Here is a 13,983-nt window from a genome sequence, read left to right as displayed (position 1 = left end):
CAAACCTTTATTTTGAAGGCATAACCTCCGGTCTTTTTGTGGCTAACTCTATATAACTTGACGCACCAAAGAGCAGCATTGTACAGCCTGGGCGTGGATGACGATGCTACAGCACCAACAGGAGGCGATGCCTTTGTTAGGCTGTTTAAAAAGTCACACTCATTTGTTAACTGTGCCGCTTTCAGGTTATATGAAACTTAGTCTATTAAATATGTCTGAAATTAAATTATTAAATGTAAATTATTTTTGTAGGTCCCCAGGGTGTATCCTCTTAATTGCTTGGCGACATTACAAGGCAAATGTTAATAGATTTGGAAACACTGGAGGTCAGAGCAGGCTTTGTGTAAATGGGGAATGAACGCAGACATTCAGTGTGTTTGGGTTTTTAACGCCCTTGCCTCTGCTGTGTCCACTGACAGCCTGGGAGAGAGACACACCCCCTCTGTCATTCTCTCCACTGCGCCCCCACTGCCATCGGTGCGTGTTGGGACCTGCCTAATGGTTTAACTGTTGGTTAATTGGTATTTGGAGAAAAATGCTGCCTTCAAGTGCTCCGCCTAGGCTCCTAATTCCGATTGCTAAACTCGTAAAAACGACTTGTGGCGGATTCATCTGATTTTTGGCAGTTTCAACAACAATAACATTGTCACAGTAGTTTCTTTATGGCTGCTTCATTTAAGAAATCAAGTGGCAGCGAGCTCTCTTGTGCTGCAGTGACAGAATGAAGAAAACTAATATTGTGTGACAACTAAGTTAAAAGTTATACAAAGATAGAAAATAGAGACATACAATATTGATTATCCAATACTGATTATTTCCATTGAATGCCCAATGATAAAGCCACAGAAAACTCCCATTCATACGTACCACTTTGTTCATGTGAAGCTAAACCCACAATTGCGATATTTCCTTCAGCACTTGAAAGCAGCATTAGCCCTCCTAAGAAGCACTGAATGCTTTAGTGACTGCATTATGCTGTTTAAGTCCACTGTAATGAATGTATACACACACACACACACACACACACGCACATGCACACACACACACACATACACCTGCTCCTGGAAGGATAAAGGGGGAGAAGGGAGGGGGAGCCATAATAAAAATCATTATAATATTCCTATAGGGACTTATTTGTGTCTGTTTTCAATGGTGAGTTTATAGTGACCTTATTGTTCTCTATGGTATTGTTTTTTATGTCCTATGGTAACACTATAATATTCCTGTAATACACTGTACCTATAGGGACTCAGTTTTTACAGTATCCTTCTAAAACTTATTATGGGTTATTATAGCTCTTTTTCATAAGGGAGTAGAGGTAGAGAGAATGGCCTGACCGTTATGGGCTGGTAGGTGTGTGTGTGTGTGTGTGTGTGTGTGCGTGGGAGGGGGGTTCACCCAACCTTCACCAGAAACGAGGCAAAAGACAGAGAAGAGAGGGAAGTGAGATGCAGCGAGGCTCAGCGTTAAGACAGCAGGGGAATGAAGAGAGAGGAACCAGAAAATGAGAGAGAGAGCAGGCAGTTTCAGTCCCACTGGGCGTTGGACACAGATACTGCACTCGGACTGAGCCAAGAGACAACCTGATTCCTCTCTCTCTCTCTCTCATCATATTTCCCACAATCCAGCTGTACACTGGGCTGGTCTCCTCTCCCTCTCTCTTTCTCCAACACATATATAACTAAATACACACATGTACATGCTCTGCTTACATAAAACGACTCGCACCGACGCATCCATCATCACATAAACATAAAGCTCCAGTATGTAAACACACTTTCACGTCAGCACCAGCAGAACAGAACCTCTCTCTCCCTCTCTCACACACACACACACACACACTCAAAGAGTTAATGCCCTTCTATGACTCAGTGCTTCGCTGCACCACTCCGGCCATAAAATGTCATGACCATTTATGTGCACAAAGTCCAAACATCCACCCCCAGTGGCGCGATGCAGCTCATTTCACCGCCCATAGAGGCTGCACTTGTACTTGAATACTCTGAATTTCTTGTTTCCAGTTGTCAGAAAAGAACCAATTTTAAATTTATACATCTCAAAGGGGAGACCCACTTTGCGGGCTCATACGATGTGCTTGTTTGAACTCTTAACTTTGTAGTTTCTGACGGATCTGAACCAGGAAATGTGCCTGTAAATCCCCAGAAAATCCATCAGGTTGCTCTCCAATTCATTCTCAATGGAGATGTGCTATAGCCTATATGTGTGACATTTCAAATTAAGGGGGCGAGACACATATTTAATGGTTATTTCTGGCTATAGAGGACAGGAGGCGACGTCTACTGCTGCTGCATACTGAAACAGCAGAGGAAATAGCTTTTTGTTTACTGGAAAACTTGTCATTTACTGCAGCTCCTTCTCCGTGTGTTGCTGAAGGCCCTGGGCTTGGCAGTTCTGGGCCATCTCCAAAGCGTCTAAACTCCTTCCCTTCATTGTAATGTTTCCTTGTACTCTCTTTGCAAAACAAGACGGGTTGTATTTCAGGACAGACCCCGAACACAGACCTGATAAATACTGCTGATGCAGGAGCACAGATGTCATGATATTTCATATAGAGGATTAAAGACAGACTGTGTTTTCTGGCAAATGAATTCACACCCGAAATAGCTAGTGGAGATAAAACCTTCTCAATTGGATACCCTTTTTATTTTCATCGGTGTTTCAGCAGCTTTTGACAGACAAATAATACATCTTATTACTGTTAGTCCTTTTTTTAAACTCCACAGGTTGTCAGAGGGTGGAGCTTCCCGGAAAGGGGAAGGGGCTGTGGTGACGGAGGCAGGGTCTGTTGGAGGAAGAACAAAGATGAAACAAAATCCCCCCCCCCCCCCCCCCACCCCCCCTCCCAAAAAAAATCCATCTCTACATACAATCAAGTGTTAAAATCCTACCTCCGACATTTCAAGTCTTGATAGCGTAGTTGTGCAGAGAACTAGCTGTGTGTTTCGTCTCGTCCACCTCACATGGGCCCGGGACAACTTGAAGAGACGCAAACTGGAACTGAACTGAAATGAACTGGGACGAAGTACGAGTCAGGACTTTTGACAGTTGCATACGAAGGCTAGCCACGACAGCTTGACGGACGCACGGGATCTACTGCTGGGTAAAAGCCGAGGTGTGAGAACAAAGTCCGTCCATAGAGTCTTTTGTGATGTGCCAAAGCGTCTGTGTGTTAAGAGAATTTTGTTCAATTTCACATCTACTGAAAAGGGGGGTTTTCCCCAAAGCGTTTCCCCCCCTGCACACAGGCACAAAGCATGGAACAGCAGCAGATATGGGCAACGCTCGTCTGTGAAAAACTACACATGAAAGATTATGCAAATATAGAAATCTACATAAACGCACACGCACACACACACACATATAGCCAGGCAGCTCGAATGTGCCCATATTACCCTCCGATGCTTTTTAAGAGGGAGTTAGACAGCACACGCGGGTTTTGTACGCTTTGTACTCATTTGGATAATATAACGGGCGACGTCCCAGATGGTGCCGGCGCTTTCTCCACTGTCCATCTTGTGTTCCCTCACAGGACAGGAGGGTGTTTTTTTTGCACAGCGGTATTGTATATACAGTGCCTCAGTTTAAAAGTGCTGCACACGGAAGTAGCTATTTACACATAGAAAAATAGGATGGGGGGAGGGGGGTGTCGGGCATAAAGATGTTTTGGGGTATTGCTGACAAAGCCGTGGAATGGGCCGCTGATAGGTATGAACGTATCCTCTCCTCGTAATGAAATGCTTGTTCTGGCTGAGAAACACAAACACACACACGTACACATTCAACCGAAACACTGCATAACCATTCAAAGTTCTGTAGAAAACAGTTATGTGTCTTCACATTCTTATACAATATACACTATACACACTCTGAGGACAAGTAAGAGCATGGTTTTTCTCTCCCCCCCCCCCAAATATGAAAGCACTAAGTTACATTTCAGTGCAGTGCAAAATAACTCTTTTTTTTTAAGACATTCCTCTGAAGATATGACATTCAGTGTTCCTTCATACCTATGGGGTTGAATTAAGCTGATCTAGGATTAGCTGTGGGTTGATGTTTTTTTTTTGTTTTTTCTTTCAACTTACGCAACAGGAACAGTGTGGGAAGGGCGAAGCTGACCTCCAAGCTTTGCATACCGTAGGCACAACTCCTGAACCGTGGATATCATATCCGCATCCTCTTTCTTTCACACACACACACACACACACACACACCCTCATCTTCTCCCACTAACTCCCATCTGTCCCTTTCCGCCATGTCCAGATTGATTGAGCGTAGCGATTGCCTCCGCAGTCCAAAACGGGAGACAGTGGTGGAGAACATAAAACACACATGACAATCGTGTAAAAACGTGTATTTTTGAGTCTAGAAACAGACTCTGCATTGCTTTAAGGAGGGATTATTTTGCAGTCTCAAGTCACATGGTGGCTCACTTTGCAAATGAGCGTGCAAAGGGTATGTGAGACTGAACCGTTATATAGGCGAGAAATCCCCCCTTTTCTTCTTCGCTTGTTGACGTTGCCTTGAATTATTTTAGCATGTGTCCGGCAGCCCCTCGCTCGCTCCTGCCCTCCGGTGGCGGCCCTTGTCGCTGCGGACCAGTGGTGGCCGGCCGGCCGGCTGGGCAGGCTGGCTGGGGAGAGAAAGCCGGGCCTAGCTGGTGTTGACTTTGAGGTTCTTCATGCGGTGCAGCAGCGAGTCTTTCTCCATTTGGGCCTCGGCCAGCGCCATCTTGGCTCTGGACAGCTCCACTTTCAAACACTCGTTCTCCTCCACCAGCATCTGCGCACAAACACGAAAGGGGACGGAGGAAATGAGGGTGAGATTTGACGGGACAGAGAGAGATGTCTGTGTGTGTTTGTGTAGCTGCATTCACATTGTGGTTTACATGTCGGTGTCGCGGGATGGCAGCGAACCACGAGGGAAAACGGCCTCCGTGCTGCCAAACAAGAGGTTCAACCACTTTCATAAACACCGATTAAAAAAGTGATTGTACTGTGCGACGGTTCATTTTCAATACTTCATTTCAAAATGTGTTTTGCATAAATGATTAAAATATCACTCCCACTGCAAATGAACTAGAAGCCAAGCAGGGAAGAGGGATAGCTCAGCCAAACCAAATTTTGGCATTACATTTTTTTCTCCCGGCCTCCAAAATGATGGAGAAGAAAGCTCTTGTTTATTTGCTGCTTTATCTTTGTTGGAGGAAGAGACAAGAAGAGCAGGTGCACAAATATATATGCACATCCATTTTACTAGATTTTTCAGATCTGGTTTGTTTTCACCGCCGCGGTAGACGCCAAAAAAAAAAAGAGAAAATTAAACTTTTGTCGCCAGTTTCAAATGCAGGCACATGCTGGCAGAGTTTACCGACGTTCTACTGAAAACAATGAACATCTGATTTGCACTCTATCCACCACAATGTGAATGCAGCGTGTGTGTGTGTGTGTGTGCGTCTCACCTTTTCTCTGGCAGACGGAGATGGGCTGGGGGGCGGGGCTTGCGTCTGCGTAGCCTTTGGAATGCCGCTGGCCCCGCCCACGGCCTCAGGGACTGGACTCAGAGAGCTGTCAATCAACGGGCCCTCGTTCCTAGGTTTGGGCTCCGCTGCGCTGTCCACTGTGAGGCAGTAGGAGGGAGAGAGAGAGAAAACAGAAGGGAGTTTGGGGGTGTGGATGTGCTGAATGTGGACTTAAAAGCACTTAATGGGACACGTTATATAACGGCAGTGAATCATCGCTGGAGTGGAGGTGGAGATATCTGGTGTGTGTGTGTGTATGTGAGGGTGTGTGTGTGTGTATCACCTCCTATAGAAAAGGACCCATCGTCTCGTCTGTGTATGATGAGGCTGTCCACATGCAGCGTGATGGGGGAGGGCTCCGGGTCGGAGGGATTGTCGCGAGGACCGTCATCCTGCGGGAGATACAGAACACTTTAGCACGTGTGTTAGCATGTGTGTGATAGTACGTGTATTTTGTGTGTGTGTGTGTGTGTGTGTGTGTGTGTGTTGGGCGATAGAGAGAGAGAGAAATTATCAATACCCAGGTTTCCAAACCAGTTCTCCAGGAAATCTACTCATCCGTGAAGGAACTCGCACAGAAGGTAGAAAGGGCTTTCTGTGTCATTAAACATTCCGTTCAAATCCAAATTTCAATTAGGACATGGTTCAAAATATTTAACTTGGTTATAGAACCTATTGCGCTGTATGGCAGTGAGTTATGGGGTCCATTACTGCAACACGATTGGGCAAAATGGGACAAATATCCAACTGAAAGGCTGCAGGTAGAGTTCTGCAGCAGTATCCTCGGGGTACAAAGCCTCAAACTCTTAGAATTGGGCCAATATTCTTTACTTTTGCAGATTCAAAGGAGAGCAAATTCTGGAGCCATATCAAAACCAGTGACCCTACCTTTTACCTTTATAAAACCTTTGCCTGCCTAGAGTTGAGCATAGAAAGAAGTCAACTTATTCTAAAGCTGTGTGACCTAACAACTACAAACACTACAAACTTCAACCAGCCTCAGGACAGTGACAGTGACCAAATTAGAAGATTAAAATTAAAATTAAAGACAAAAATACATCAGTCATTGTAACAGAATTCTAAACTTTCAACACAAACCTAAAACATATTTGGCACTAAACAGAGTATACTGTACAAAACCTAAAAGCATCGGAGACGCCCACCTTCATGTCGATGTGCGTGTCCCGGACGCTGATCTCCATGGGCAGGACCTGCGGCGCAGAGTCGTCCTCCAGGAAGTGGGCCAGGTTGCGCAGCGTGGACATCAGGAAGCTGGCCCGGTATCCGTGGAGACGCAGCTGCAGGAAGCCGTTGCGCTCGGCCAGCGGGGAGTGGGCGGCGGCGCAGGGCCCGCTCTCCAGGCGAGCCCGCACCTCCGGACGATGGAGGGTCCCGTCGGCCCCGGAGCCGATCTCCCCACCGGCTGGGAGGGAGGAGAGACGGAGGGTCCCGTTACTCCTGGCATGAGTCTCACACCTGGATTATGCCTACATATGATTTAGCTGGACTACATTTACACCTGACATTAAAATGCGTCTCAGGTATGCACTATGAAATAGGATTTCTCTCTCCCTTGCAAAATGCAGCGTGCTGTGCATGTTACTTCCTCTTGTGATATTTACATCCTTTAAATCTGACAGTAAACACCTCGTCTTGCTTGTTCCAATACACAAGTATCGTGAAAATTCATTTTTCCATTATGTTGATTTTGGATGTGCAAAATGTGGTAGGGTCTGTGCATGAAAGTATATTACCAAATAAATAGTTGCCCAATATAGACTGAAGATGCAATGCATTTACACGTTGTTATTAATGTGGCAAAATGCATCTCAGAGCGGCTCTGGAGGTGATTTGCGTGGTCGGATCTTCAATTCAACCAGCTGGATTTTATGTGTTTTTGCTCTATCTGAACAGTCCAATCACCCAGGACGCATGTTAACGCCAGGCGTAAACGGGGTCGGAGTGAGAGAAGGGATGAAGGAAGGGAGGGAAGAGGCAAGGCATCAGAAAGAGTGGGAGAAAAGGTGGGATGGAGAAACAGACACAGAAATGGGACAGCGCTTTGAAATAAAGAGTAGCAGGAAGGAATGGAGAAGAATGTGGGATGGAGGAGACTGAAAGAAGTCCAGATTCTGTACAGATGGCGTAGCTATTTCTGAAGACCAGAAGAGGATTAGGGAGCCGTTTGAAAATTCCCAGCTAAGTTTCAGAGGATTAAAAAGGAGTAAAATTTTCACAATTGTAGAATTTTCACTCCCTTTTATTAATGCTATATTCCTCAGTAAAGAACGGACATGATTTGTAGAAAATGACTCTCAAGTGCTGTAAACTCAGTGACAAAGGTTTGACAGCATACGGATGTAAACGAAATGAATGTGTCACCCCTGGCATGACTGGCCTGATAAAAAGAGAAGGAAAGAGGAACAAGAGGGGAAAAAAAGGGATGGAGAGACAGATACAGAGACGTGTTCATTGAGAAATGGATGGAGAAATAGAAGGCGCACTGATGAAAGAAGTAGAGGGCGCGGGGTGTTGAGCCCACAATGAGAGGCAAGGGCAGGGTAATTAAAACCCTCCTTTCACAGAATCTTTACCACTTTACACACGCGGGCTAATTCAGCTGGCAAGCACACAATTACGAGCCCAAGGTCTTAATAGGCGAGAGTCAACACCAGTCACACTTGCAATAGACCCACTCAGCAAGGCATGAAAACGGCCACTTAAAGACTTCTTCTCATTTGGACACTGAGAACTGTTTCACGTCCCATAATATGCTCTCCAAAGCAAAGTGTGTGTGTCTGTGTGTGTGTGACAGAGAGAGAGACAGAGAGGAGAGGAGAGGAGACGCATACAGGAGATTTGGGTGGGGCAAAGGCAAGGGTTAATACCATAGAGCATTTTCAGGACACACACGTCTCTCTCACACACACATACATTGCAGTCAGCTCGTCTCTGATAAAATGACATATTCTCTCTCAATCCTGGGCGGCTAGGTCGAGGGAAACGGAGAGAAAAAAAAAAGAGAGAGATGGGAGCGGGTGAAGCGAGAGAGAGCGAGAGAGAGAGAGAGAGAGAGAGAGGGAGGGAGAGGCAGCAGCCAAGGACTGAGGGAGTGTGATAAGACAGTGAGGGAGAGAAAAGATGGCCTAGAGAGAGAGAGAAAAGAGAAAGAGAGATGAGGGGAGGAAAGGTAGTGAGGGGAGGGATAAAATGACAGAGGATTAGGAGGAAGATGAAGTAGGAGCTTGAGGGTAGGGTGAAAGAACGAGAGAGCGAGCGAGAGAGGATGAGGGAAGGTAGAGAGAGAGAGAGAGAGTGAGAGAGAGAGAGAGAGAGAGAGAGGGGGAGGGAGGAGGGATTGCTCTTGTGTGAGATAGGGGGAGAGGTAGCGAGGGGTAAAGCTGGCGTTTCTCTCATTGCCTGAATCACTGGACTGAAACTGCAAAGTCTGCTGCAGTGGAGAGATGAGGATGGGAGGGGGAAGAGGGGTGGGTGGGAAGGGAATAGAGGAGAGAAAGGTAAGAAATGAGGAAAGAGAGAGTTCGAGAGAGGGAGAGAGAGAGAGAGAGAGAGAGAGAGAGAGAGAGAGAGAGAGAGAAGCTAGAGTAAATTAGGCAGAGAGCAGAGAATGGAGAGACTACATCCATGGGGTTAACACTAGTTCACACAAATAGTAGCAGTTAATTTGAATCTGGCTGACTGGCGTGCAGATGCATGCACGAACACACACACACACACACACACACACACACACATATAGACATATTCATATACACACACACACACACTCACGCACACACACACGCACACACTTAAGGCTCTGGGCTTAATGTTGCAAATAATGGGACCACTCACTCCATTACTGTCGATTTTACCCTCTCTTAAGTGCTGGTGCTAGAACACACACACACACACACACACACACACACACACACACAGACTCATACACACACTCACACACTTCTCGATGTCACATAAACATCCTCTGCTGCTGAAAAATTATCAGTACACTACACTCCCAGTAAAACACTTAGGAATATCGCTTGCATATACTAATGCTCACATACACCGACATACACACACACACACACACACACACACACACACACACACACACACACACCTCAGTCTGCTTCATGCAATCAGGTGCAATACAACATACAGCATCTATGTGCATCTGCATTGCATGCCGTTGAGAAAACACCTGTGTTTGAAAATGGGATTCGAAGGAAGACGCACAAACTGGGAAAACACCCTTCAAACACACACGCACACACACGCACACACACACACACACACACACACACAAGTGGGAGCAGACACACGCTAAGGCAAGCATGCATGTTGAATTACGGATGGCGAATTAACACACACACAGCTTTTACCTTGGCTGCTTTGAGCAGTAGGTATTGGTACTGAACACACCATACCTGTGGGGAATTACGGCAAGGTAAACAAAGGGAGGGACTGGGATGCTGCATTAGTGTGTGTGTGTGTGTGTGTATGTGTACACTAGGAGTATAATGGTTAACCTACTTTAATGGAAGATTCAGGCCAAGTGTCCCTCTTGACCAGCCAAACCCCATGCGACACACACACACACACAGATTCAATAATTCTCTTTTTAACAGGCTACATCTTTCTGTCAATCAACACTTTCTCCTAGCTTCCCTCTGCTGCTGGTGTGTGTGTGTGTGTGTGTGTGTGTGTTGGGTGAAGCAGTTCTGTCCTTATGTTGCCTCTACTGGTCAGTCACAGACTGGTCAGGCCAGCTGTCTGCCTCATGGTGGAATGTAAACAGGCAAAATGGAAGGTCAAGAGGGTCAGAACTTTTCTATTAAACTCCCCTATTCCTCCAATGGTTATTTGGCTGGCTTCAGTCTAAAGACACACACGCACGCACACACACACACACACACACACACACACACACACACACACACACAAATCTCGACAAATGTCCCTTCACTCTCATCTTAGACATTTGTTTGAACCTAAGAAATAGGCTATAGCCTACTTCAACAAAAGCCTAACAAGCTCACAATATAAAGTGGGCCTAGCTTGTTTTATTCTAGCCTCCAGCATTTTGCCTGTTCCATATAATAATACATTATGATTCATTAATTTTAACTACATTCAAATGTTATTAAAGTCTAAACTGGGGATATTAAACAAATATTAAAGGAGCTACATGTTGCTTTTTTTAAACATAAATATATCATTGTCAAATTAATTGTGATACATTGGTATAATTACTGTAAACAAATGAGACCATGGTCAAGACCTTTGCTCGCCTCTATCTCATGCCAGTGGTGTTGTCATTGCTGGTGCTTCTCAAAATGAAAACCACATTTCCCACAGACCCCATTGCGTCGTTGCAAAGAGGATGTTGCTACTTGTCCCCCCCTCCCCCTTCCCGGCATCGCCTTCTTTGCTTCTTCAGTCAAAGGTTTTATCTTTTGCTTTACTGAACAGGATAAACATGTTGGAAGTGATTTTCTATGAGTCTTTCGCTCGTCCCACCATCTGTCATTGGGAGAAACTCTGAAAGCTTTAGCTCTGTTTGCACTGGAAGAACATCTCTTCATGTTGTGTCCAGCAGATTTACTGCAAAATCACACACAATGTAAAATGCAATGTAGAGGCTGCCAATCCTCTCTCCAATGGTCTTGTTTGTTTACGATAATTATACTAATGTCTCAAATTAATGTGGCAATGATTTGTTGATGTAAAAACGCTACGTGTAACACCTTTAACATTTAACCGCACCTTTAAATTGGAGTCAAACTAGCAACAGTACAACAAATGTAAAATGAAACTAAATGGCTTTGTAACTGTATGGCATCAAATCGGAGCTCAAACGCACGGCTCCATGTTTCATTCTGCCTCTGACAGTATGTAGCAGTGGATGCAGACGTCCTGCTCTTACCCAGGCTGCGGTTGCTGAGGTACTGTCGCAGGCTGACGTTGCCCAGCTGGCTGGGTCTGACCTGGCCCACCTCCAGAGCCACGGCCGTGCTCTCACCCACCACCTCCATCCCCACACACACCGACCGCACCTTCAGCACCAGCACCGACACCTGGGGGGAGAGGTACACACACACACACACACACACACACACACACAAACAACAGAATTATCATTAGCTTCATCAACAGCTGTCTGAAAGTGTGCACATATTGGCTTTACTTGGCAGTGCTCCATTTAAAAATATATCTCTTCCAATCTTCACATTTCTTCCAGACCTTAATTTCTTGACTGGACATGAATTTCTGACTTAAATATGGTATACAGAATGCTGATAGTGTCTGGGCAATATGACTGTTTACCAGACCATATCATTAGATAGCTAAATATTATTCTTCACAACAACCAACATCACAATATGTCAGATGACAGTGGGTCTACAACAACCCGGACTTTACCAGACTTTCCACACTGTGGCTAGAGTCCGTTTCATGTTATGTGATGATGGGTGGAGGAGTAGTATAAGCTGTGGTATCTTACTAAGTCTTTGGTGGGTTCGTCGATGCTCTGGGAGGTGGCGCTGACAGTGTCAGGGGACATGCCTCCCTCCTGCTCCTGACCAATCACTGCCTCGGCGGCGCTCTCCGTGGCGCTCTGTTCGCTCACGGCATCCTTGAAGCCTGAGATGGACACGTCGTCTGTCCAGTGCAAACACAAATACAAACATGACCCACACAGATAAATATACATGTTTGACTTTGCTGTTTAAACATTTTATGGGTCTATCAATACACATAATATGACAAACAAAAGCTTTCTTGTGATATTTTACATCACAAGCACAATGCTGCCACCTTCTGGTCAAAACGGTTTTCTGACAAAAATAGGCTGAAAGTCTGCAAGTACATGTACCGAGCCTTCCAGTTGAGGGGCATCTCTCTAACCACTACACCATCCTGCTGTGTGTGTGTGTGTGTGTGTGTGTGTGTGTGTGTGTGTGTGTGCTCCACCTCTCTCCAGCAGGCTGTAGGTGTCTCCGTCCTCCATCAGGTAGCTGTCTATGGAGATGTTGTCCAGGGACTGCAGGGATGGACTCTTCTTCATGTTCTTATAAGACACTGAGAAACTGGACTGGGAGCGGTCCCGCATCAAGCGACCACTACAACACACACATACAGCCAAGGGGTTACGTGGAAGAGAGAGAGAGAGTGTGCATGTGTGTGTGAAAGAGAGAGAGAGAAAGGTAAATGAGGTGTGTTCTACATTTTTACATACACTACATATAAATACCATATCTATTTAATTCTAAATTATCTTTCTGTATAATATGAAATCTACTTTGGCAACATTTAGTCATATTGATCCATAATGATTTGCGATTCATTGATTCATAATGATTTTGAGTGACTGATTGATTGTGTCATTGATTGGCTCATTGATGAAGTGAAAGGCAGGAAGAGAAGAGAGAAGCAGGTAGAGTGCTTTTATCTCATCACGTCTGATAAGAAATTTGTCTTTATGGCGACAGTGAATGGAGTCCATCACGCTCTTAGATTGCTAACAGAGCTGGCTCGTCAAGTCATGAATTAAATATCGCTCCATTCCTTTGTGTCGAGTTGTCTGAGGTCAAGTGAAAACAAAGTGTGCTATCTTCCCAAGCGCCAGAGACGATCTAAAGAAACTCACAACGGACGAAATCAAAGTGGCTCCCAAAAGCACAAGAACACAAGGCTGAAAAAAAAAAACACAAACAAGGAGCTCTCTTTTTCATCTCCACCATCACTGCTAGTCACACCGAAAAACTCCTTCATTTAACACATATACAAACGTAACACACAGACAAGGACTAACATGTCATGCACACATGCAGATGCATGCCCACAGGGGATTCACATCCACATTTGCACTACATATCCTAGGGTCACAAGAACAAGAGCGCCCACATACACACACATGTACACCCACACACACGTGTTAGTACAGCTAGCCACAGACCCATAGCGAGTGTCTTACATGTTGGACATGGAATAAAGGGAAGTGGACCTGCTGGAGTTTGAGGAGCTGAGGAGATCAGAAACCACAGACAAACTTCCTTTCCTTGGTAGAGAGAGAACACACGCACACACACAAACACACACACACCTCGCATAGGTCAAAGCAAGGGTCAAGAGCCCAAAGGAAGTAGAATGAGTTGGGGGAATGACAAAAGATACACATAGTGCTGACAACAAAAGATACACATAGTGCTGACAGACAACAGATGAGTAAAACATACACACACATAGACATAGGCTGCTTCAGGTCAGCCAACACTCATAATGAAAGAGACATAATGAAAGAGACAAATGTGAAGTCAGAGTTAGACATGAGGACTGGACATACATGTAGAGAAACACTCTCATATGGGCGTTCAACACACAGCACTTGTGTTCAGGAGTGGGACAGATTAAAATGCAGTTGACCCATCATATACGTT

At 45.3% G+C, this 13,983-nt stretch overlaps 1 protein-coding gene across 2 annotated transcripts in view; it reads right to left on the bottom strand.

Moving 5' to 3' along the window:
- Window positions 1-2,865: 2,865 nt before the first annotated feature.
- The window catches only part of bltp3b (bridge-like lipid transfer protein family member 3B), a 35,967-nt gene continuing 24,849 nt past the window's right edge, over window positions 2,866-13,983 (bottom strand). The window contains exons 16-23 of one of the 2 annotated variants that reach the window (XM_078282089.1): window positions 13,521-13,604; window positions 12,518-12,666; window positions 12,048-12,205; window positions 11,469-11,619; window positions 6,703-6,962; window positions 5,823-5,931; window positions 5,480-5,637; window positions 2,866-4,800 (exon numbers count right to left, since the gene is read on the bottom strand). In XM_078282089.1, coding sequence (XP_078138215.1) covers window positions 4,672-4,800; window positions 5,480-5,637; window positions 5,823-5,931; window positions 6,703-6,962; window positions 11,469-11,619; window positions 12,048-12,205; window positions 12,518-12,666; window positions 13,521-13,604 — 1,198 coding nt within the window. In that variant the 3' untranslated portion in view covers window positions 2,866-4,671. The remainder of the gene's footprint in view (window positions 4,801-5,479; window positions 5,638-5,822; window positions 5,932-6,702; window positions 6,963-11,468; window positions 11,620-12,047; window positions 12,206-12,517; window positions 12,667-13,520; window positions 13,605-13,983) is intronic. The other variant, XM_078282088.1, reaches the window with a different exon arrangement.

This window comes from Centroberyx gerrardi, chromosome 24 (genome assembly GCF_048128805.1).
Source record: "Centroberyx gerrardi isolate f3 chromosome 24, fCenGer3.hap1.cur.20231027, whole genome shotgun sequence".
Taxonomy (NCBI): domain Eukaryota; kingdom Metazoa; phylum Chordata; class Actinopteri; order Beryciformes; family Berycidae; genus Centroberyx; species Centroberyx gerrardi.
Note: the sequence above shows the minus strand (reverse complement) of the source record. Positions and strands in the feature narration are given on the sequence as shown.